Source organism: Ischnura elegans, assembly GCF_921293095.1.
Source record: "Ischnura elegans chromosome 13 unlocalized genomic scaffold, ioIscEleg1.1 SUPER_13_unloc_1, whole genome shotgun sequence".
Classification (NCBI taxonomy): Eukaryota; Metazoa; Arthropoda; class Insecta; order Odonata; family Coenagrionidae; genus Ischnura; species Ischnura elegans.
In genome coordinates, this window is record NW_025791657.1 from 2,577,787 (window position 1) to 2,604,718 (window position 26,932).

Here is a 26,932-nt window from a genome sequence, read left to right on the forward strand (position 1 = left end):
CACCTGAACGAAAAAATTCACAGCAAAATTGATATTACGGTCGACCTTCTACTTCACTGCAATAATCTATGTCAATATAAGATCATGCAATAAAGATTAGTTTGCTTTCGCTGAGTCTTAGTTTTCATTTCTACCGCTAGAGACAGATATACATAGCAGGCCTCTAATCAAGGAGCGTTCCGGCAGAAGTGAATATTAAATATGAGACGGAGTATGCCAATAAATTGAATATTGTTTGTATTTTTATATTCTTAGTACTTAAAGTGTTATTCTTCCTATTCTCTTTATAAAATATTCTACTCAAAAACGTCACTAATAAAATTCAAATGAAAAAGTTGTTTTCTAAGGCTTTCTTTCAAAGTTAATTTTGTGTCATTAACGTATTGTTCTGAATAAATATCAATTGAAATATAATGTATCATTTACAGAGATAGTTTTCACCTTATCTACTCTTTGAAGGCTTGTTTTAATGTTGCTTCATGGAAGACTTCTTTCATGGTTGCTTTACCCATATGCCTCTAAAAATTCTACCATTGTATAGTCGTTAAATGTGTCTCATAAAAACCGTGAAACACTGCTCTGTCCCGATAGCATTAATATTGCTTGCATAGTCTTAAATGAAAAGTCTCCTCCTCCTTCCATGCTAATGCAGGTTAATTTCGGAACGCGCCTTGATTAGAGTCCTGCTATGTATGGGTGCGGTCCGTTGAACGCTACCAATGCTTCGGAGCGCCACCAAGCGGTCCGTTATTCGCTACGGAGCGCTACAGGTTAGGCTGTGACGTCACGGCAAACGTCATACACCCGTTTCCCGCCTCGCTCCGGACCAGCTCCAGACGCTCCCCTGAAAACTTGGGTCAGCGGAGGAGCGAGTCAATTTTTGGCGGAAATTCGAAGGGAATGCACTGAGGCAATAGAGAGTTTACTCACGTTGCAGATGATGGACGCTGAATGTGGACGCCTTTCTCCTATATAAGTGACTACGAAGTAACGGAGTAGGCGCACTTAGTAAATAGATGTAAATTTAATTGTGATTTAAATAAATATATAGCAAGAACTAAATATCGACAAACATTCTCGTATCTCCCCCAAAATGAACTCAAATGTCTTTGGAAGCAGCCTTTACATACAAAAGGCAACAAAAATTATTAAAAGGGGCATGTAATATAAAGAAAGGATTGTAAGAACATATATCGACAAATTTACTCATGCCATAAATTAAAATCTGAAGAAAAATAGGATATACATGAAATAGATTAATGTTTTTTAATAGTCGTTAGCCATTATAAGTTAATATGTTTCAACTGGGAAAACGGTAGAGTACCTACTTTTTCCTTTACTAGGGTAATGAGTTTCATTGAGAAGGGTAGGCGAGGGTTGGTGTGAGAAATACAATCCAAAGTTTCTTTCTTTACTATGTGGAGCCTCGGTATTGAAAAATAAAATTCATTTTAATGATATTCAAACATATTTATTAATATTCAATGATCATAGTCACCTCAATTCGCAATTAAAACCACATCTTCGATTTCATAATCCCAGTTTGCCCACCCTCCTTCATTTCCGCCATCTTGACTTCGCTCCTGACCGGTCCGAAAAGAAATTCTCGTAGCGAACGTAGCGCCTATGGACCGGTGCTCCGGAGCACTTCCGTCTGTAGCGTCTGGTAGCGAAAGTAGCATTCATTGGACCGCACCCTATATGTGCCTTTAGCGGCTAAAATGTAAACTAAAACTCAGTGAAAGCAAACAAATCTTTGATGGCATGATCTTATATAATCATAGTTACAGAGAACTGCAAGGTCAATCGTCTTATCCATTTTGCTGTGGTGTATTTTTCCGTTGAGGTGCTTATGAGTTATTTAAACTTTAAAATTTAAACTTGTCTTTCACCGCAAGCATTCTAAATATAGGTTATATCATCGAATTGTATGTAGTTCCCGTGACGAATCTGGATATCTCAGTTTGTTGTGTGTTGTTGATTTCATCGACAATTTAACATATGTAAAGATTGAATGAGAGATTGAAGTTGAAACATGAATCGTACCGCCGGGATTTTCACCGCTTCGTCAGAAAGGGATTCTGAGGGTACCATGTGCAGACTATGCATGAAGAATAATGATTACTTTTACAACATATACACTTCCAACGTAGCTTGCAGAATTACTGTGAAGGATGCTATAAATGGTTTACTCGGGTTAGAAGTAAGTGGTTCGATACCTACAACTTATTTATTTTTCTTTGTCATGTTGCTTTAGTTATTCCATGTGATCAGCATCATTTCGCACTTCTCCAATGTATAGCGTGTTGATTTCTATCTTAGGTTGCTGTGGGAGATGGCCTGCCCACCACCCTGTGTGCCCTTTGTTTGAAAAAGCTCACGGAATTCAGTGTTTTCAAAATGACTTGTTTACAATCGGACGCAAAGCTGAGAAAACTTTCTGCGGTGAATTGCTTTAGGGTGAGTATTTTAGTTTATTCTCTTTTGAAGACTGGTGCATTGTATGTTTCGGAAAATGTTAAGTGAGAGTCTTTGTTTTGTGTCAACATCAGTGAGAAATCCAGTTGAATCATTATTTGTGGATTAAAGTCGTTATAGAAGTTGTTTGATTGGATTTACTCAAAATTGTGATTGATTATTCACTTGATGCCATAACTTAGGAAATAGAATGTTGTATGACTTCTTGAAGGTGGTAAATCTAACTTCATTTAAAAAGTGCTTTGAGTAGAGATTAAAAATAAATAGAGCATCATTTTTGTTAATTGATAATACTGGAGTACTTTCAAGGCCGTCGGACATGGTTGACGGGGTAGTGAAACTAGCCCAGTGTCCCGCAAGCTTTGTTTATCAACATCCATGCGAAGTGATTTTTACCCTGCAGTTGGTGTTTTTGGTGGTGATAAGTAAAGGCGTTTTGTTGTCTGATTCAACTATGTGTTTGTAAAATAATTATGGCTAACAAAGTGGGACATTCAAATTCGTCAACTCATAAAAGGCAATGAACCCACTACGCAATGAAACAATCCCTTTTAATAAATCTACTCACTTCGAAGCATGTTAGAACGAACAAAAAAACCTCGAACTGGTTCCTGCTAATCATGATTGTGAACTTAAATTGAGCTGAAACTTAGTGTCCAATTATAGGCTCAACTGCACACACACAAAATGTGAATTCTTGAGGTTTTCTTTATTTATAATTAAACATACCTGCTGACAGTTCAAAAACATCTCTCAATTTTCACGGCTTGTTATACGAAAAGATGAGAGGTGCAATGTATATAGAAGTGGCCCAGTATTTAAAATTAAGTTTCAGCTTTGAAATTGATAGTTGCAAAAAATGTCATTACTGATGAAATATATATTCGTAAAGAGTCCTTTGGTTCAGATTGTGAACAGTTTAATTAGTATATAAGCACAGCACACCATACACCTTTTTATATTCACCACAAACTAATCTTTTTCCTAACAACAATCAACCATAAACAAACTATTTAATAAAACATAAATAAAAACATATCATGGCAACCTATGCAACCTGGCATGTTGCTTCCACATCATATTGCAAATTGCCATATTAACACCCCCCCTCAATTTGACAATTCTTGTATCACATTTACTTTTTCCCTTAAAATACAGAAACGTGTGGTGCCAAGTGGCTTAGTTAACATATCAGCCTTTTGATTGCTTGATGGCACATATTTTACATTAAAAATGTTTTTCTGTATAAGATCACTCAGAAAATAATATTTCACCTCAACATGTTTCATTCTACTATACTTATGTCTAAACAATAAATGAATACAGGACTGATTGTCCTCAAACAAGATTACTGGTTTCTTTACATCTATACCGAAGTCTTCTAAAATTCCAATTGTCCATTTGGCTTCGCATGCACCCTCACACAATGCCACAAGCTCTGCTTCCGTTGTGGATAGTGATACATTCGACTGCTTTCTTGTACTCCATGATACAGTGCCACCAAAGACTTCCACTACAAAACCAGATGTGGACTTTCTGTCTTGTGAGTCTCCAGCCCAATCTGCATCAGCAAAACACTACGGATTCAAGTGAATCCTTCTTAGGAAAAAATAATACGTAATCAAGTGTACCTTTAATGTATCTAAGCACTCTTTTAAGCCCTTTCCATAGTCCTTCAGTGGGCCTTCTCTGATATCTGCTAAATAAATTTACACTTAAAGATAAATCTGGTCTAGAAATAGACATCAAATACATTAAACATCCAATAAGTTCCTTCACTGGTTTATCAGTTATAATAGGCTCATTATCAAAATCAGTACCACAAAATTTTTCTTCAATTGGAGATTTGGTAGGCTTGCAATCAGACATATTAAATCTACTCAACATATCTTCCATGTACTTCTTTTGAGATAAATACATACCAGCTCTATCCATGTCAATCTTGATTCCTAAGTAGAACTTTAAATTTCCAAGATCAGTCATCTTAAATTTTTCCATTAATTTTCTTTTCACATAACTCAATTCTACATCACTACTACAGGCAATAAGCAAATCATCAACATAAAGTAGAATATAAATCACAATAGCTTCCTTAATGTACACATACAGACACCTATCATGCTTTGACTGAACAAAACCAAGGCTTTGCACATACTTATCGAAACAACTATTCCATTCCTTGGGGACTTGCTTTAGTCCATACAATGGTTTCTGGAGCTTGCAAACCAAGTTTCCTTTAACATTAACTCCTGGGGGTGGTAGCATGAATATTTCATCATTTAAATTACCTTGGAGGAATGAATTCTTTACATCCATTTGACCTGAAACTAATGATTTATGGTTAATGACAGACAATAATATACGAACTGTAGACATTCGAGCAACAGGGGCATATGTTTCTTCATAATCAAGTCCTCTTCTTTGAGCGCATCCCCTGATGACTAATCTTGCTTTGTATCTTGAAGTGTTTCCATTTTCATCTTTCTTCACTTTGAATATCCATTTTGAATCAATAGCTTTCCTTCCTTCAGGCAGTTCACACAGTTTCCAAGTTTTATTTTCTTCCAACGATGATAATTCCTCCTTGATGGCTTCCTTCCACAGTGGTGCATCACTCCTCTGCTCCGCTTCTTCAAATGTGGCTGGTGCATCACTAACATAATCTTCAGCCATTAGAGCATATGCTACTTGGTCATCAGTTTCTATATCTTCCACATAATCTTCCAAATATTGTGGTGTTGTCTTCTTCCTTTTTCCTCTTCCAAGTTCTTGTGAATCATTGTTACGACTTCTTGGTAGTTGTATTGGCTCTGGAGTTTCTTGAGTCTCTGTTTGTAGTTCTTTTTCTATTCCTTGAAAATTTTCATTTTGCATTTCATTAGCTTCATTCTTTCCTTCTTCCTGATCAGTACTGGAATAGAACTCTTCATTCTTCTTTAATGACTTAATTGTTCTTTTCTCATCAAATATAATATCTCTTCCACTGATTAACTTATTTGTTTTGATATCCAAAAGTCTGTATCCATTTGCACAATATCCAAGCATTATACAAGCTTTAGAGTGGGTATCAAGTTTCCCTTTTCTTAATTCTTTTGGTATATGAAGGTGAGCAATACATCCAAAAACTTTGAGCTTCCCATTATTTTGTTTTCTTCCATACCACAATTCTGCTGGAATTGCATTTTTTAAGGCTAACGTGGGACATTTGTTTATAGTATAAACTGCTGACATTACTGCTTCTGACCAGAATTTCTTTTCAAGTCCAGAGTCCGACAGCATACATCTTGCCTTGTCCATTATGTTCCTGTTCATCCTCTCAGCTACACCATTTTGAGATGGTGTGTATCTCATAGTCTCATAGTATATTCCACCTGTATTCCTCTTTTAGCAGAAAATTCTTTCATCATAGTTGAGACATACTCTCCTCCATTATCACAACGGAGTCGACTCAATGGCAAATTGAAGTGAGCTGTTGCCATGGCTGTATACATCTGAAAATACTTAAAAACTTGATCTTTTGATTCAAGCAAATACGCAACTGTAAAATGAGTGAAGTCATCAACAAATATTAAGACATATTCTTTGCCGTCATAGGATGTAGGACTAATAAGCCCCATCACATCACTATGAATAATTTCCAATGGACGATTTGCCCTATTCCTTGAAGTATTGTGTGGCAGCTTTGTTTGTTTTCCTTCCAGACACACAGTACAAATGTCCTTTTCCTTTTCTTCTATTCTCAACCCATCAACAAGCTTTTCTAATACTTTCATGTTTTCATAACCAAGGTGAGCCAATCTTCTATGCCAAATTGCAGTACTTGAAGTTCCTGAGCTAATTAGGGCCTTTTCCATATTGTTTTTCTGTAATATCAGCTCTATTTCATAAAGCTTCTTTTTCCTGTATCCAATTCCTAGTAGAGTTCCTTCTTGATATATTTTCCCTGTTCCATTCTTAAACATAACTTCGAGTCCTTTCATGTCTAATTGAGCAACTGAGATGAGATTGATGTCCATATCAGGCACTATTAGTACATTATGCAAGGTTATGTTCCTCCATTTTCCTTCCACATTTGTCTTTACATTTATATCTCCTTTTATTTCAGCAATTAAGAAGCTATTTCTTTTAGCGATCTTTATTTTAATTGGAACATCTAGCTTTCTGATATTAAAAACTTCATCCTTCAAGCAGGTCAGATGCTCTGATGCCCCTGAGTCAATAATCCATTTATTCCTTAAATCAAAATATTCTAATTCTGAGTACTCAGCATTCAATGTCATGGATGGATTTTCAAATTTACAGGTTGTTAAACTGTAGCTTACTTTTGTTTCATAGATGTTATTTTCTCCTTTTCCATGGTCACTGGAGTCAGCTAGATTAGCTCCACCACTATAATTTCGAAATGTTTGTTGAGGCTTTCTGCATTGAGCTCTTGTGTGGCCTATGGCTATACCACAATTATGACATGTAAAAGGGAAAGCTGGTATTTTCTTTTGTGAATTTTGGAAATCGTTCTTCTTTTTATATTCTTGTGCCTGTGGATTTCCATGAAAATTAATAGGATTTCTCATATGTTTTTCACTTTTATACTTTCCTTTTGACTGGGCAGCAAATACTGAAATTGGCTGGTCTTCACACATGGGTTTTTGCTTGCTTGTTCCTCATTTGGATTCCTCATCTATTAATCGTCCTTTTACAAAAGATAGAGTTAATTCTTCGGTACGAATGGTCTCAATTGCTGTTACAACTGCATCATATTCCTTAGGCATGGTTAATAATAAGTGGCAAATAATGTCATTCTCTTCCATCGTTTTTCCTGATGTTTTCAATTTTCTTATAGCTTTATCAAACCTTAAGAGGTGAGCTTCCAATTTTTCCTGAGATGGATTGAATCTCATGCAGAGCAATCTCTTCATTAGTTGTATTTGATTTGTGATACTTTTCCGCTCAAATATAGTCTGCAGTGTTTCCCAGGCTTCAAATGCTGTGGCCTTATCCTTTACGTATTCCAAGTGGCTGTCTGATATTTTCTGCACAATAAGGCTTTTACATTTTTTAGCATTTCTCTGTACTTCTGTGTATCCCTTTTGTTTCTTAACTTTATCAGCCTCACTGTCTTCCTTAGATCCAATAAAAGGTGCAAGTTTGGTATATAATGGCACTTCCACAAATTCAATTAAGTTTTTCTCATCCAGGAGAACTTCCATTCTAAATTTCCAATTGCTGTAATTAGTTCCGTCAAAAAGTGGTACATGGTACCTAATTCCCTCTTCATCAGCCATTTTCAATTTAATTTTCAATTCAGTATTTCCAATTCTGACCAAAGGTTTCCTGGGCTCCCATAACATGATGAAATATATATTCTTAAAGAGTCCTTTGGTTCAGATTGTGAACAGTTTAATTAGTATATAAGCACAGCACACCAACTAATCTTTTTCCTAACAACAATCAACCATAAACAAACTATTTAATAAAACATAAATAAAAACATATCATGGCAACCTATGCAACCTGGCATGTTGCTTCCACATCATATTGCAAATTGCCATATTAACAATTACTAACGTTTTAAACTACATACATAAAACTGAACTCAATGAGAAAATGGATGTGATGTATCTTTTAAGTATCAATTTGTTTAGTGTGTTGGACAGTTACTTTGTTACAGGGTTATGATTAAATTTTTATTTTAGTAAAAATGTATATTGATATGTGAACATTATATTTGCTAAAACAATCTATGTCACTTCTGCTATTACAAATGATTTCGTTTTTGAGCAAAAATAATGTTTCTTTGAATAATAAATTAGTTAAAATTGTATTCTGCATTTAAAATTTTGGTGTTTTAAAATCCCTAAGTTTTTTCTTTGAATAACAACTAAGATGATCACTGAATCTGATGTTCTGCATTTTTTAGGGTTGTTGAGGAAAAGTTTTTTTTCAACTTCAATATTTTTTCAGATAAGTAATATTGTTAGAAATTTACCTTTTCAGAATAGTTTTTTGTTAGTGATTCTCTGTACAGGGATCGATTGGTGTTCCACTTTGTAGGTAAATTTTGTTAATGAATTAGTTGTTTAAGAATTTTTTTCTTATAAAATTTCAACTCTATACAGGTTTCTTTCTCGAAGAAATTTTTCACCTTAATCCAGAGCTGAAAAAGCATGTTAGCTGTATTTACTTTTTACTTTACTAAGTGATGAGATTTAAAAATATAAAAATCTCCTAAATTAGTAAGGTTTCGTCCACCAGATTATTGAAGTGGGCTTGTCAGAACATCCTAGATTCTCATTTGTCTTCTTTCCTATGCCGTACACTATTCAGTGCATTGGCTGTTCAGGCATTGCTCTCTTGCCCGTTGAAATTGGTCCCATGTATCTCTAATTGCTGTCTCTTCTATAATGTTTTGAGTCCTAGAACAATTTTTTCTCCTCTTTACCGCTTTTCTTAAGTCTCCCATCCAATATCAGGCTGATGATTTCATACCCTTCTGCCTAAGATAGTGGCCACAATATGAGATATAACTCTTCTCTCCCTGAGTTGGTATTTGAATACATGGAAAAAGGAGTTCAATTCCAATAGAAATGAATCAAAAACATACTCCACATGAAAGATTCACATTTAAAGACACGTTTGTTGAAAATATTTATGTATTTTCTTTCTTTCATGCCTCGTAATACGGACACAATGTGAACTGATTATACCAAGTATTCTCCTGCCTAATTTGGTTTCAGCAGCTTTTTAGGTTTTGAGTTTTGGATAAAGTGAAACATGTCAAGCTTTACGCAAATGCTTGGATATTACATTGAAAATCCTATTTCATCAATATTAGGAGTATGCTTCATTTGTTGACTTTCGAGTGGATGGATTCTGAATCACTGTTACTCTCTTCACAGAGTATCCAAGGAGAGGAGGCAGCTGATGACAAGTTGGGGACTCCTGCTGAGACAAATGGCTGCATTCGAGATGAGATACAAGGCACCTCACATCTCACTTTCTCACCCCAAAGGACTGAAATATACATTCCTGTGGAAGACTCCCAACAACTCGGATCTAATATGTTGGTAAGGTTTATTCTCATCCACAGTGAAACCTGAGTTTAATGACCCTAAGTTGTTGACATTTACTCGGTAGTTTGACGTAAGTGGCTTCGTGCAGCGTAAATGGATGTATTTCTACAGGAAGTCACCTTCGCTTATGTGAATAGGGAGACCAGATGCCATGAAGTGAAAAATGCAGGAGAGCTCCCTATTAAATAAGCAATAAGAGGAAAAGTAGGCCAATTGAAAAATAATGATAATTTTATAGTTTGGAATAGTAAAATTAATTTGCGGTATGATTTTATATATTTTTCTATGTATCTATTTTTGTTAAGCAATTTATGTATTTGTATAAGCTAGGTAGCTATTAACACATTCAATGCGGATGCGATTTTCGTGAAGGTCATCAGAATCGGTTGATAAATTAAGAAAGACAAAGAGAGAGTTTTCACCAACATACCTTCAGTTCAAGCAAGGCTATTTACAAAAGGCGATCATGGTTCCAAAGAGAGTTCCTTGCTTAAGGTCATACGCACCATCAAAAAGCTTGGGAATGGATATTAGTTACTTACGAAGGCGGAGAATGGCCTCCTGGCCCGACTGGCAGAGCACTTGTATTGACCAGCTCCATGTATTGACTTGGACGGACTATGTCAATTGACATGTTCCACACTGAATGTGTTAAAATTGAGATAAGAAGAAAGTCAGCAACTTGAAAAATAATGGCAATTTCACAATTTAGAACAGAATAAAATAAATACACCCTTGATTTTGTAATATTTAGTGGACATTTTTCTCAAGCAATGTTTGCATTTTTACAGATAGCTAGGTAGCTGGTAACAGATTAACTGTACTTAAAATCATGATTTTCAATGAGGAGGGAAATGTCCCATTCATAAAAAATCCAACCCGATACCAGACAAACATCCCAACTGTACCCAATGGCAGGAGTTCTATGAATAAAAATGTCTGTTGTCTCCGCCCGACATCTGGTGAGAAAGGGTTAAAATGAAAGGATGCATGGAGGAAAAGCAGGTTTGGTTTTTTTTGTGGATCTAACTTTTTCAAGCAATTTTTAGCATTTCTGACAATGCTAAGTTTTTAATTTTTACTGAGGCCATGTACAAATCCACCATGAATGCTCTCTTGTGCTCTAACCAGCACTTTTTGATGGTCACATTTGGGAAGTGATGTCAGATGGTGCGATTCCAGTCAACCGGTCCTGCTCTGAAGAGTGCATAGTCGAAGAGCAAGAAGAAAGGTGATGATTCACCCTTACTTGCTCAACACAGGTCGAAATTTCTGTTCATTATGTAAATACCGATAGGATATGATTTGAGGCAGTGAGTTGGTTCTTTAAATTGTTCATGATGAGTCGAGTGAATATCAAATCCAAATTATTCTAGAACAAATGTGAATCTCAGTGTGTCCAGCAACCGCAACAGCAACAGGAAAATCGCGATTTATGCAAGAATTTTAAGTGCCTAGAATTATGCTGAAAATTTTCTCCAGCCTGAAATTTAAAATTCATTTCCAGCTTAATTTTTCAAGTTCAATGGCCATTTTATGGCATAAAATGTGTTTGTAATAATCATAAATGCAGTAGCTGAGTGGAATTTTTACAGCTGCATCGAAACGTGGAATGTCAGGCAAGAGTGCGGAATCAAAATTCCTTGCATGCTTGTCTCAAGTAAGATTGAAAAACTCGAAGAATAGGACAGATGACATCAGCATATACTTATGAGGTTGAAGTAGGTCCTTGGCTTGCATAGAATTAATTTAAATGATTAAATTAAATTTGATGATGAAGTGTGTGTTAACTGATCCATTCCTTGGCCTTATAAATTTCTAATCTATCACAGTAATCACGTAACATCAACCTGAAAACTTTCCCAGTAAAAATCACGTCTACTGGAAGAATTTTTTTGCTTTGGTTTGCTAGACACCCTAAATCTTTCAACTTACTGCATTTAAATTATTATGATGGTATCTTTTCACAGTGGTTAATATTTTTAATTTTAATGACACATTTATTGAATTGTTTTCAGTTTTAAATCACTTCAATTTGTCTGAGCATAATCCTGTACGATATTTGTTTTCCAAAATTAATAAATTTATTGTGGAGTGTAATGGTTACAATTGCAGCCACTCCCAGTTGCCTCTGCCGCATTTTATACATTATCACTTCCGCAATTCCATTTAGTGCAGTAAAATATTGCAACACTTAATAAACAACAGCAATGACACTCTTACCGTGAATATTTAGTAGTCAACTTTTTTCAGTTTAAAAATCGCCACTCCGCAGTGGTGGCACCACTTGCAATCCAAGCAGGAAAGAGCAAAAGAGTCTGCAAGAGTGTAAGAGCACAAGAGGGTAGGGTCGACACCACCTAGAGAGAAGGCCTGAGGACTCGCGCGTGACGTCATAACCCAAAGGCCATGCGGCCGATTGTGAACCATTCATCGTACTGAAAGCTCATCTCTTGTAAATGTATGGGAATTATCTATTTTGTCCAACTCCGAAAATCAAAGGATGAATATAACTAGTACAACCGCGTATTTATCATAACCATTAAATTCGCGTCTATGCAAACCATGTCCCACTCGATGAAACTTTACCGTAAATGCATATTTTCCACTTTTAAACAAACCGTAGAAAGCCGAACTTTTTAAAAAATATCAAAACCCATTAATCGGATTTGTCAGATAGTAGAAAGACTTCATCTAAATTCCTTCACAATCGGAAAGCTTTTTTAGAAATATTAAAGACCCTTGGACGAATTATAACAGGAACCAGTCAAATTTCACTTGCCATTGATAAATCTTGCGTTTATTCGAGGTTCTCAAAGAAAAACAATGCGAACGTGCGATTGAATAATACACCAGGATCTAATGAAAAAAACTGTAATAAATAATCAAGAATACAAATTCATTATATTGCTATATTTATTGATGCTCAATCACTTCACAAGTTTCATAATCTTTCTTGCATTACTAACACGACAGCATTCGTCATTCTTTCTACAACACTAATTTTTTAAAAAGATGTTGGCACAAACATACACAATTTTTTTGATTGCATTATTCACTTGGTGCCCATTGTCACAGATATTGTCATTTACGTAGTCATTTAGAATCAACGTATTCATGCTGACACTGTATAATGCATTCCTCTGACTGACTTCTTTTAGAAATCCTTCTTCTAAATCACTGCTGATGATTATATTTATCGAGACATGTACATGGACAACAGCATTCACAGCATCCTCGCGAGGCACAAAAAGACCACCTCGACTAAGGCACTTCACAAAATTATCACTGTCTACCTCTTCTAACATTCTTTCCTTCACTAACATTTTTTACAAAATGGGCAATTAATCAATTTTAAATGTGATCTCACACAATACCCAGCTATGTATGTCAACACAGATAGAGCATTGCTTACATTTTTTATATCGTCAGACTCCACAGATATATTGTAGTGTAAAAACGAATCAACTGATTTTTTGGCTCAAGTACATCATCATCATTTACACTGTCCACTAATATAGTTTTGAATGATTGAGACTTAAGCTTCAGAGGTAAGTAGTTTTGAAGCCTTAATTTGGTCGCTAACTCGTACAACTGCCTGATAGAAATGTGATAGTTAGAGCCAGCAAGCTGCCTGTAGAGACCAAATCGCTCTTCAAGGCAGTCGGTTTGAACTTTGCCAGGCAACATAAACTCCATCCCTAACTCCACCGTACAATAGGATGCCATTTCACAGAGGGCATGTGTGGTATGCATGAAGGCGGAATGGGTTTCTTTTGACAACCCACCCCACGGTACCAACCCACCTCTGCACCCAATCAAACACTCTCTAATACCTTTCTCCCTTCAGAATCCAAAGTCATAGGTGTTTGCAAGGGGTCTTTTAATCTAATCCCTTTCCTGGGAGTCTTCACATAAACCACCTTCCACCAATCTGAAATTATTTGAACAAATTCAGCAGTTTCATTGTGATGCTTCAAATTTTTATCTTTCCCAAAGTCTTAAGGGCAGTGACCACATAGTCATTAAATATTTGCAACGCCAGCTTCACATTCTGTCTCTCTATGTTTGAAGGGTAGAGTGCTTTCAAGGTGAGTGGATGCCCAAACCTAACAACCTCACCACACTCAAGAAAATAAAGTTCCCTGATAGTCTGAAAGGACGCAGTCAATTTTGGTGCACTGTCATCATTCAAATCAGGGAATAAGAATGACTGCACATTACGCTGATTTAACCAATTGTTCCTAACACATTTGATTAAGTAAACGGAATCGAATACAAAAAATAGGGGCCGTGTTGTATCTGTTGGTATTTTATTGGAAAGCACTGGTAGTTGTAAATGAATTAAATGCAATAACTCTTCATATTTTAAAAGTTTTAGTAGTACCGTATTTTAACTTCACACACATAAGGATTGTTAACAAAAAAAAGATCAATAAACAATCTTGGTAACCAACCAACAGAGACAAAACACAACTGAAAATTACAAATGTCAACACCCCCCCGTAATTGAAGATGTGCTGAAACAGCTCTTTAGCATTTCCATCAAATGAATTACAAATTTTTTTTTTTTTTTTAATTATTTTTAAACCATGCCTAAACCTCTCATACATTTTTCATGTTTTATACGATTTAAGCCCTTGGTAAGTATGTCAGCTGTCATTTCCTCAGTGGAGAGAAAATCTACGTTTATATTACCGTTTTCTACTTGTTCTCTAACAAAATGGTATTTCACATCTACATGCTTCATTCTATCATGGAAAACAGGATTTTCTGCTAACTTGAGAGCGCTCTGATTGTCCTCAAAAATAGTAATAATTTCTTGTTCCTGAAATAATTCGGAAATAAGATGTTTTAGATGAATAGCCTCTCTAGTAGCCTCGGAAAGAGCAATATATTCTGCCTCACAAGACGATTGGGCAACACATTTTTGTTTTCTACTACTCCAGGAGACTGGTCCACCTGCACAAGTGAAAACATATCCAGAGTATGAATGCCTATCATTTAGATCATTTGCAAAATCTGCATCAGAAAAACCAAAAATAGGCTTCCCAGTGCATTTGTATGTGAGTCCCATTTCCATAGTACCTTTTAGATAACGAAGTACCCGCTTGGCCATCTTCCAGTGTATATCTGTATGCTTCTTATTAAACTGGGAGAGATAGCTAGTAATGAAGGAAATATCTGGCCGCGTGTTGACGGAGAGATACATGAGAGTTCCAATTAATGACTGGTACGGGACATCTATGATATCCTTTCCCTTCTCTTTCATTTGACTAACGTCAACTGGGGTCGAAACAATCTTACAATCTTCCATGCCAAAACTCTTCAAAGCATCTTTAATGTATTGTTTCTGGTCTATCTTGAATACTCCCCTCTTCTCATCTCTTGTAAAATTCATTCCCAGGGCATGTTTGATCTTGCCAAGATCCTTAACCCTTTCGAGACCGCGGAGTTTTCGTCTTAGCTTGACTGCTGTACCGAGCCCCAAGAGACTCTTCTTTCTCGTGGTACGGAGCATTTTTGGAGGGCATTCGTTAAGAAGGGTCTCGCTGAACCTTTTTCGACCCCTCCATGGTGGGACTCCGCATTATCTCGGACTCCGAGAGTAGTTGTGCTCCCTCCTTTCCGGGTTTACGACCATACCTGCGGCATTGGTTCGCGGTCAACTTATGTATTGCTTATATGTATTTAGCAAATGAATAATTGTTGCTTGCACGTAAATTACAGACATAGAATATAATTCCTCATTTTTATCTGAGCATTGCCAAATTTTAAACGAAGTTCTAAGGCCATTATCAAAGCATTTAACGCAGCAACAATTTCCATGTTGATGTTTATACATAACTCGAGATATAAGTTAATATTTGTCGTAGAATTTCGTTTAAAAATTCTAAACGTGGCTCAAAAGACAAACAATTCAATTCTTAGTTTATATTTCTTGAGAAATGAACAAATATTTATTTCGAAAATTGACTCTATAAACAATTGTATGACCGCTGTCCCTTACCGCTGAGAGGGGTTATAAAAGACGAAGGGTCCGGGTACCTGCTCCCGGATTCGGAGGGTTAATCCTATACCCCGAAGCGTTGGGTCCCGAGACAAAGGCGACCCAAACCCACGACCGTCCTGAAAGGGGGAGAGCTAGAAAACGTATATATACGGGTTTCGTTTTCTTGACCGGGAAGCTCTCACACGTATATATACGTCCGTGGTCTCCCGGGTCAGGAAACGTCCACACGTATATATACGTGTACGGTAGGGAAAAGGTTAATGACAAATCTCTTCTTCAATTCTTCCTTCAATTTCTTCTTTTCTTTCTCATCATTGGAGAATATAAAGAAATCATCAACATATAATGTAATAATAACTATTTTAGTTCCAATATGTTTAAAGTAGACACAGGGTTCATGTTTTGATTTAATATACCCTATCTCATACAATAACTTGTGAACTGTTTTGTTCCAAGCACGACTAGCCTGCTTGAGTCCATAAATAGACTTCTGTAATAGACAAACCTTCTTCTCTTCACCTACAGCTATGAAACCTTCTGGTTGTGTCATATAGATGGTTTCATCTAAAGTGGCATTTAAAAAAGCAGTTTCGACATCCAGATGTTCAACATCAAGATTCAGTTCTGCTGCCATAGCCAACAGCAAACGGATAGTTGAACCTCTGACTACCGGAGAAAAAGTTTCTTCAAAGTCTATACCATGAGTTTGAGCAAAACCTTTAGCAACTAAACGAGCTTTGTACTTGATGATCTTACCACCATTGTCTCTTTTCAATTTGTAAACCCATTTACATGGTATTACACTTTTATTTGCAACTCGCACTAGCTTCCAAGTTTCATTTTTTCTAAGACACTCTAATTCCTCCATCATTGCTTTCATCCAATGCTCTTTGTCTTCACTTTGCATAGCCTCTTCAAATGTGGTAGGTTCTTTGTCAAAGAAATTTTTTGCTTGTAAAACAACATGATCAGGAAATTGTTTCTTGTTACGTACCCTTTGAGGATATCTAGGACTCTTAGCAGTTTCTTGAACATTAGTCCCAGCTTTATCTTCTGTTGAGTCTGCATTTTCACAAGGAGAATCCAAAAGAATTTTAACAGCAGCCGCAGCTTCATCTTTTGTTGAATCTGCATTTTCATTGTAAGAATCCAAAGGAATTTGAGCATCAGTACTGCTCTCACCGGAAAAATTATTTTCTAAAAACACAACATCTCTAGCATGGACTACCTTCATATAATTAGAAAGATCCCTAAATTTGTAAGCTTTCTTATTCTCACTATATCCTACAAATATATGTTCCTTGCTTTTGCTATCCCACTTCTTGCGTTCCTCCTTTGGAATATGTACAAAAGCTCGGCAGCCAAATACTCTTAAGTGTGTCAAGTTGGGACGCTCACCTGTCCATTTTTCTTCTGGAGTCATTCCTGTAACGGATCTATGAGGTGATTTATTCTTGAGATACGTAGCAGTTCTCACAGCTTCTTCCCAAAATGACTTAGGTAGTCTGGCACTATGCAACATGGAACGAGCCTTCTCCACAATGCTTCTGTTTCCCCTTTCAGCAACACCATTTTGCTGAGGAGTACGGGGTATGGAAGTCTGGTGAATAATTCCTTCTGACTTAAGATAATCTGAGAATTCCCTATTAACATACTCAGAACCATTATCTGATCGTAAAATTTTAATTTTCTGGCCAGTTTGCTTTTCCATGAGGTTTTTAAACTCTTGAAACTTTACTCTAACTTGATCTTTTGTTTTAATGAAATAGGTAAACATCATTCTAGAGTAATCGTCTATAAATACAAGTAAATACTTATTTCCTTCTAATGATTTTACACTGAATGGTCCACAGAGGTCAGAATGAATCAACTCTAGGCATTTAGTCGCCCTTTTACTTTTGATTTTAAGAAAAGGTTCTCGACTCTGTTTCCCTTCTAGACATGCAGTACATACAGTTCTATTTTCCTCAGGGGCGTAATCAACTCCATCAGCTAATCCATTTCTCAGTAGATTCATACCATAGCGGCAGAGATGTCCCAACCTCCAATGCCAAAGAGATTGCTGAGAAGGGTTAGTTGTAGCAGCCAGGGACTTTTCTGATACCTGTGACTCTATCTTATATAACCCGTTACTGGGAAGAGCAGTCATTAAAACATTCCCTGAAATACTACAATCATTATCATGAAAAAATTTAGCACCTTCTTTCGTAAATACTACAACAAAACCTTTTGAAACACATTTTGACACAGATATAAGATTTGTAGCAAGATTAGGCACATGAACAACTTCAGAAATACTACTAATACTGTTGTTGTTATTACTTTTGTGAATCATGACATCACCTATACTGTCACTCTGCAACTTACGTTTATCAGCACACACAATCTCCAAACCAGAGTTACTTTTAACATTGAACAGAATATCTTTATGAGGAGTCATATGGGCAGTTGCCCCGGAATCCACAAACCAATCATTTTTATTGCTTTGAGCACAACCACCAACACCTAAATCCGAGAATAAAGTGTATTGTTTCTTGTGTAGCTGCTTGTGGGTTGAACTCGATGTCTGTGCCGTTTTCTTGGTCTTGTTTGGACAGTCTGGTTTTTTATGGCCGGGTTGGTTGCATCCATAGCAGACGATACCATCTTGAGAGTTGTTGCGTTTCGGGAACTTCTTTTTCTTCGGAATAGTTCGAGACGCATTGGATGCAAATGCAGTCTCAGTTGCACCATCATTTTTGGACATTTCATTTAAGAGTTTAGTTTTCACCATGTTCACCGTTACTTCAACTCCTGAATTCTCGAGTGCCATTACTAGGGGGTCGTAATGTGAAGGAAGACCTCCAAGCAAAATAGCAACTAAATCCTCATCAGGAATCTCCTTCCCAATATCAGCAAGCTTCTGAGCGGTATCCATTACGGCAGTTAGGTACTCTTCAATGGACGTATAATCTCCGAGGGATAACCGGTACAAAGTCTTTTGAAGGTTAAGTCTCCGGGCAAAACCCTTATCTTCATATGCATCGGCAAGAACTTTCCATGCTTCAGCAGCTGTTTTGCATTTTCTTACATGTATGATAGCGGAATCGTCCACGCACAAACAAATCTTAGCTAGGGCACGCTCATCCTTCCTGGACTTTGAAGCAGCATCAGTATGATCATCATTTGGGTATCCATCAACAGCATGCCACAAGTTTTGATCTATTAAATACGCCTTCAGCTTAAATTTCCAAGTTGGATATCCTTCACGCCCACACAACGGCTTAATGTGAGACGATATACCGGATGCGTCAGACGACATTATGAAGACTTCACTTACTTCTTATAATTTACCAGTCCTGGGCCCATAACCTCTGTTGGTATTTTATTGGAAAGCACTGGTAGTTGTAAATGAATTAAATGCAATAACTCTTCATATTTTAAAAGTTTTAGTAGTACCGTATTTTAACTTCACACACATAAGGATTGTTAACAAAAAAAAGATCAATAAACAATCTTGGTAACCAACCAACAGAGACAAAACACAACTGAAAATTACAAATGTCAACAGTATCGCAAGGATGTGGATATACAATGCTCACCACTCTATCTAATACCCTCCAATGTGATGATTATTTTTTTGTTACATCATGCAATTCCCTAGCAGAAAAATTACACACTGCAATTATATAAGCCACCTCTTTAAATGGTGACATTAAACTTGAAATCATGAAAACATGTGCAGTTTTGGCAACTGAGGAAGAGTTATGACTAAAGCCAACTACATTACCCCCTTTGTAATCAACATATGTCTTCAAATGAATTTCATCCATCATGAGAATGACATTTTTTTCGTGGCATTTAAGTTTGAGAAAGACAATTTTGGCATATGTAAGTGAGTTACATAAATCTGCTACAGGGCTTAAATTTTGACGTGAACACACTTGACGAATGGTTGCGGGATGTGGAAGGGAGAACATGCCTGAATTCCTAGCAAATTTATATGCATGAGGAGAAATTGTAAACAATTTACAAGAAAAACCTTATGTCTCACTTCTATAGCGATAGGTAAACTTGTTCATCATCATAAGCTTCAGTTGTTCAATGATAAAGTTAACTTTCACTCCTACTTCATCATCTGCTGCCATAACATCTAAAATAGACAAAATGACCTCTAACTTAAGGCATATTTCTGACTTTTCAACCTTGGGTCTATTCCCCATCAAAACATTTAGCCCATCCAAAATTTCTTTCAGTACATTCATATCATTAACATGCATGGGAAACTTATATTTACTAACTTTTTTCAAGGAAACAGTGCCCAAAAAGCTTCTGACTTCCAAATCATTTCTACAAACATTAGCATTGAGATATTTCAGCGAAAAACTAAATACCGCAATATTTCAGAAATATATCTCGTAATTGCCTGGTTACACAAGATGAATGAAAACATAAGAGATAATATACGAGTGTACGTTCCAACAAAAAACAACAACCTGCACGAATGCAGTGGTTATGGATGGCCATAAAATAATAGCGGTTCAACTTTCGTACAGACCCTCCTATATTTACTCGTAAACATTAATTAATTGTAGAACCAGGCATTAAGATTGTTCATACCCTTGCCAACTTACCCTAGAATATGTCGTAGGGATGAAATTCTCCCTCGGAATTCTCCTAATCCATTTCTTCTTCAGCTCGTCGTCTTCAGGGAAACGAAAAACGGAAACCTTCTCACCACCCGCATAATTGCCTCTGCTTATTCACCACTTATTCACCATTTCACCACTTATCCACTCGTTAACTTCAAGTTTTTTTTTTAATCTCCGAAATCCGCGCAAAACTTCACTAATACAAGCAGGCATGCACGCAGGGTACACGTTTTAACTGCACTTTTCACGTTATTTATTATTAGGTCTCGCTAGCAACGAGAGGGTAGCCAGAATTCGCTACGCCTCCGCCTCGTGACGTCAGAGGATTTCAAGCCTTCAGCACTCAGGCCATAGTCTTGGTGGTGTTGGTAGGGTGCACCCTACGGATTGGAACACGGCCTGAGGCAATGTTTAGTTTGTTTCTCATGGTGGTCCACTGGGTTGAAATTAGAGAAAGTGCCCTTTCTTTAGTTGTATTTTCCCATGGTTAGATTAAGAAATATCCAGAAATTTTGTTGAAAGTTCTGTTTGGCTATTAACAGATTTATATATTTATAATCATGATTTTCAAAAAGGAGGACATTTCCCATTCCAAAAAAATCTGACAAGACTATCAATAAAGACTATCTATAAAGGATATCATGTCTAGACCAACCTGAATGTATGGTCCCTATATGAAGGCATCATCATTACATTATTTCATTTCATTTATTTACGGGATAACCCATTTACGATATTCTTATGTACAACATCACAGATGATAGAACATAGAAAAAAGATAACACATTGAATGAAGCCATTAAATAATAAATTTAAAAAAATCTAAAGAATTGCTTATCAATGAACAAAATATTTAGGCAGATTCAATAATGAAAATGTTAAGATATAAAAGTTTTCTCGTAGAAATTTTTTTAAAATTGAGGTCATGTCCGAATTGACATGTCAGATCAATCCGAATGTCTGGTCACCCTATGTGTGACCATCAGTTGCTCAAAATGAGGCAAAAGGCTGACTGCACTAATCTATAGACGTATATACCTAAATAGATTAAGGCCTTAATCTACTTAGGTATATACGTCGATCTGAGGTTTATTGCACCACCTTTCTTGTGGAAGAAATGTCACACATCCCATGGAGGAGTCCATTGGTGGTCTGTGTCTATTCTCCTTTCTAGCCTATTGTCTTTGCTTCAGCATAGCTGAATATCAAGAATACTATATTTTTCTTCAATCAATCCGCCAGATTGACCTTATCATAGGAAAAGCCAGAACCCTCATGCAGATTTGTTATAAGTAAGGGAAGTACAATGAATAACCAAATTCATCTTATTCATTTCATAAATTAATCTACGAAAGATAGATAGATAAAACATTAAAATAGCCTTCAATAGTAATGTAAAAATGAAGGAAACTGGTTTCCTTTATGTTGAGTGAGTGTGTGTCTCTCAACCAAAGAAACTGTTGCAACGTCCCTTTAACTATCACAAAATTTATATGGGTTGTATGAGTGCTTGTGACTCTACCGAAGAAACCCTAGCAAAGCACCTTCATCCACTGCAAAGGCTTCCTCTAAGCTGAGTGCTTATAATGGGTTTCTGGTTTAGAGGCTCGGGTTGGTCACTACAATGGATTCTTCAATTCCACCAAACCAACAAAGTATTTGTTTTTACCTGCTACTTGATCCTTACGTTACGGCCATAGGTGGCTATTTTCATGTTTCATGATTGATGCTGTAGATCTCGCTTTACCTGTCTCAAGCACTATCTGACGTGTGTATGAAGTTGCAGGCAAAATCGTGTCGTGTGTAGGATGGAAATGCTAGAACACATGCGAGGATGTGTGCATGTGAGATGGCAAAATAGTCCCTATTCTAATTCCGTTCATGCATTCGTGCAGATACATGCCATTTTAGAAATAAATGCTATTCTAACCTGAGCAATTCTGTGGCTAGTGTAAAACGGCCTTATTAAAGATTTTGTATGTTTGCAATCTTGCATCACTTGTATTTTTCCATCATTGTGCCATGCCAACTGCATTGATGCCCATAGATGTATACAGCCCAGAGAAAAATCAGTCTATGATCCAGAATATGGAAATGCTATTGCCTGGAATATTCTTCTATCCTGTCATAAAATATCTGTAACATCACTTTTTTTGTTATATATCTATAGATTTCGGTGAGAAATACCGGTAGTATATACAAATATTTGATGAAAATAATTTTTCTTTCATGGAACATCTTGATATGCTCATAATAAGGAAAAAATTACTAAAGTAATTGTTTAGAAATTGTTTAGTAACTGACTTAAGGTGACAATGAAATGAAAGACTTCTTGCAATTCTGTCTATCTTAAGATGGATTCACTGATAATGAGGATTTTACTTCACCCCATCGCAAATAATGAGAAAACACTAATCTCTCTGCACCTATTGTTGTGCTGTGGACATTTTTTTAACAAACAATAATGCACTACAAATGACAAAATGAATTAAACTTCAATGGGATGGAATCGTGTCTCCTTAATGTCATTATGTTTACAATTATGCTGTTTTCACTCTCCATTGGTAGCATCCTAGCTGCATTCTCATTACTTGAGTAGGAATGAAAGTTCAAGGCAGACGTCGTCACTGCCTTGATTCCAATGTACATCTAGTGTCTCGATGATAGCATGGTAATTTGTAATGTGACTTGTATGTGATCAGACATTATTACTGTATATATATTTACATGCCATAAATCAATAAAGGGTAGCCCTTTTCATGACCTCTCATAGGTGCCAAAAGTTAAAAATATTAAGATACATTTTATGTAATTTTAAAGTGTGGTGAAATTTACTTCCTTGGCTCACAGATGTATAAATTTTCCACCTAACTACACACATGTAATGGTTACTTGTGCCTAACAAAGACCTTGCTAGCAACCTGCCCTGGTATTTGCTCTAAGTGGTCTTTATTGATGCCTACCTTGTACTTACAACTTCCTTCGCGGTAGTAGCCTTTGGTAAATCGAAGTTACTATTTTTAGTAATAGCATTGCGATCATCACTTTTTGATGGCAATGATGACATTTTGTGCTTGGGGAAACAAAGCTGTCCACGTTAATGAAGCATTAATCTCAAGAATGTCTTGTTAAAATCCAGATGTCGTCGATTCAGGCGAAGTTTGTGATATGGCTTCACAAAATTTGCTACTCGGGCCAGTGATGGTAGAGAATTACAAGTTTCATGGGAAAATTATCAATGAAGAGACATTTCGTCTAAAATTTTAGATGGGGTAATAAAATCCATGTAATTCAAACCATGTCAATGCTAATTATTGTGATCCTAAATACCCTATTGCATAATTCGGGAAAAAATAAAGGCTCTGCACTTATCACCCATTCATCCAGAAAGACATATTGAGCCATAATTTATTCATAATTTAAAAAAAATCGAAATATCTGTCGAAATTCATGTAGAGCAAGAAATAAACTGTATCAATAGGGAATAACCTAATTTTTGGTCTAAAACATAACTTAATTTGCTGCTTATTTCATTCTAAAAAACTTTTAATAATTATGCATTTCATCATACTATTTTTGTTGTACTTATGTTTACTGATTAGTTTTTAATGTCTGACTCACATTCAATATCACCTTGGTCCACAAAAAGTCAGTTTACAGAAAAATAAAGCATCAAAGTAATTTTGGATGGTACTTAGTGTGAGATTCGCCTATGCCGGTCATTGTAGTTATCAATTTGAAGTTTAAGGTTTGGACTAGGCTAAATCAACGTAAAAATTAGGGTTTTTTTTCTCCATTTCAATTATTGGGAGATGTGCTGTATGGTTTTGTATTGCTCAGTGTTTTAGTCATACCAGTGTAAATGAAGTGAACCCATATAGACTGGTCTCCACAGTGGTTATCTGCAGTTGATCTCTCTAGTCTGGAACTGGAAATTTTCACTGCTTTTTAAGATCATGTTGCTTAAACTTCCATTGCATTCAAAGTGGTAACCAGAATTTTTCAAAATGGTATTTATTACTGGAATTTCCGATGTGCTATTAACCTTTTCCCTACTTTACACTTATATATATGTATGGACGTTTCCTGACCCGGGAGACAACGGGCATATATATATATATATATATATATATACGTGTGAGATTTTCCAGGCCAGGCGATCGAAAGCCGTATGTATACGTTTTCTAGCTCCCCCCCTTTTAGGATGGTCGTGGGTTCACGACATCTTTGTCTCGGGACCCAACGCTTCGGGGTTTAGGATTAACCCTCGGGATCCGGGAGCAGATACCCGGACCCTTCGTCTTTTAGAACCCCTCTCAGCGGTATGGGACAGCGGTCATTCAATGGTTTATGCACTCAGTTTTTGAAATAAATATTTGTTCATTTCTCAAGAAATATACACTAAGAATGGATTATTTGTCTTTTGAGCAGCGTTTACAATTTTTAACTGAAATTCTACGACAAATATTAACTTATATCTCGAGTTATGTATAAACATCTACATGGAAATTGATGCTGCGTTAAATGCGTTAATAATGGCCTTAGAACTTCGTTTAAAATTTGATAATGCTCAGATAAAAATGAGGAATTCAATTCAAAGGCTGTAATTTATGTGCAAGCAACAATTATCCATTTGCTAAATATATATAAGCAATACATAAGTTGACTGCGAACCAATGCAACAGGTATGGTCGTAAACCCGGAAAGGAGGGAGCACAACTACTCTCGGAGTCCGAGATAATGCGAAGTCCCTGTGTGGAGGGGTCGAAAATGGTTCAGCGAGACCCTTCTTGACGAATGTCCTCCAAAAATGCTCCATACCACGAGAAAGAAGAGTCTCTTGGGGCTCAGTACATCAGTCATGCTGAGACGAAAACTCCGCCGTCTCGAAAGGGTTAATGTCATGACAATGACAATTAGTGGCCGTGTTTTTAGGGTGTAAGGCATGCAAGCCTTATGAGCTGTTTAGTTTAAAAAATGGCCTTGTAAAGGCTTGATAAGGCACACGTAGGGCAAGATCAGTTTATGCTGAGGCTGATGATGTTCCAAGGGTCAGGTGGACCTGCAATGTCGATGAAACAAATAAATATGAACAAATGATGACAATGGCTTTATCTTTATGGATTGATTGAATTCAGGACTTCAAAGTCCTCTCCTACAATCAAGTTGAGGACACCCAAATATTTCAAGGCCTGGATGGAGGAAGGCCACCCATTTGGGATTAGAACCTTTAACCTCCTGAGTTGGAAGATGTAGAAATAACCCACTTCTACTTTGGCTAGCACATTGAGAAGCATTCCACACCAAGGTGTGCAGAGTAAACTGGTCATGTCTGCAATTTCATTTTAGGTTGTCAATGAAATCTCGTGCAAACATGATTTCAGCCAGCTTGAGTGATCTCAGATGAAAGAGGAGAGGTTATTGTTATTATTTATAATTATTCACATTTTTATTTTGCCTCTATTGATTGGCACCCATCATTATCTTCTAGGTAACTGTGAAAGACGAGAACAAAGACCCTCTCAGTGAAGATAAATATCCTGTGATGAACACTCTGGATCCAGCTGGAATTTCAAGTAATGCTTTGGACCCACTGGCAACTGATGACTTGGTAAGTTCACGTTTGCTTTGTTAAGCATAGTTTTGCTACTACATAAACTCAGTCCTCCATGGAATAATCCAATATCTTTTACAATAATAACAATACATTTTCCCTTCATTTATCAAATGTGAGTAAGTAAATGTTAGATGTGTCATAAGTCTTAGTTAGAACTTTCACTGTTTTTCATCATGTTGGTTAAAGAAAAACCTCTCTGCTATGTTGACGTGCTAATTTTTGTCTAGCCTCTATGTTTCCTGGTCTATTTTGGTTGCTTTTTCAAGGAAGATCAAGGGTATCACAGTTCCTAAAGTTTTAGTCAATAGGGCCAAAAGTTTTTTTTTGCAACGAAGAGATATGTTATTCTTGAAGAAGTCATTCAAAATGAATGGGTCATTGTACTGACCAGAATAGGGGCATAAAGCTGCTCTGATCACACACCTTTGCTCACTGAGCAACTGATGCCATCTTTGGAGATAGTATTGAATGTTGGCAAACCAGGATGGTTTTTAGAGGCATCAATTATTTTGATGGAGCATGTTGTATGTTCAACTTTGATTGAAATAAAATGTAATGATTACCTTTAAAGGATGTAATTAACATTCTTGTACTCCGTCTGCACATATAGAAAATGATTCTTAGTTGTTGATGAATGATGTCATGAGACCATCATGTCTCAAAATATTGCTGATAAATTTGTTCTTCCTTCTTTGGAAGATTTTCCTATGGCTAATTGAAAAGGTAGAGGTATTTGGTGGCCCGTATTTTGTAGGTCAATAAATTTATCCTGCCTTCCTCTCCGAGGTTAGAGTAGCAATTCAGGGAATTTTTAATTTGTGCATTCACCCTATATTTGATGTTTTTGTTGCGATCTTTTTGCTTTTCCTACCAATTGGTGAAAACTCATAAATGAATTGTTAATTCTCTTTCTATCAGATTGGCATGGGAGCATGTGGGTCCCCTTGTGTAAAAGCAGATGAGACCAGTGATGATGGAGGAGAATATGTGCACAATGATAGCTCTGATGGGGCCACAAATGACCTTGTGGCCCAAGCCTCTATTCAGGTAATCATCATAATAATAATATTTAAATTGGCCCAGTGATTTGTTTGGACAAACAGGAGACATGTAAAGGAGCATA

The 26,932-nt window shown here is 36.5% G+C and overlaps 1 protein-coding gene across 1 annotated transcript; it reads left to right on the forward strand.

Annotated features, from left to right (window-relative positions):
• The first annotated feature begins 1,852 nt into the window (after positions 1–1,852).
• LOC124172609 lies at positions 1,853–26,932 on the forward strand. The gene is made up of 5 exons (XM_046552052.1): positions 1,853–2,203; positions 2,323–2,460; positions 9,375–9,542; positions 25,684–25,803; positions 26,728–26,932. The coding sequence occupies exons 1-5, from the start codon at positions 2,036–2,038 to the stop codon at positions 26,893–26,895; spliced, it is 762 nt and encodes a 253-aa protein (XP_046408008.1). The 5' UTR covers positions 1,853–2,035; the 3' UTR covers positions 26,896–26,932.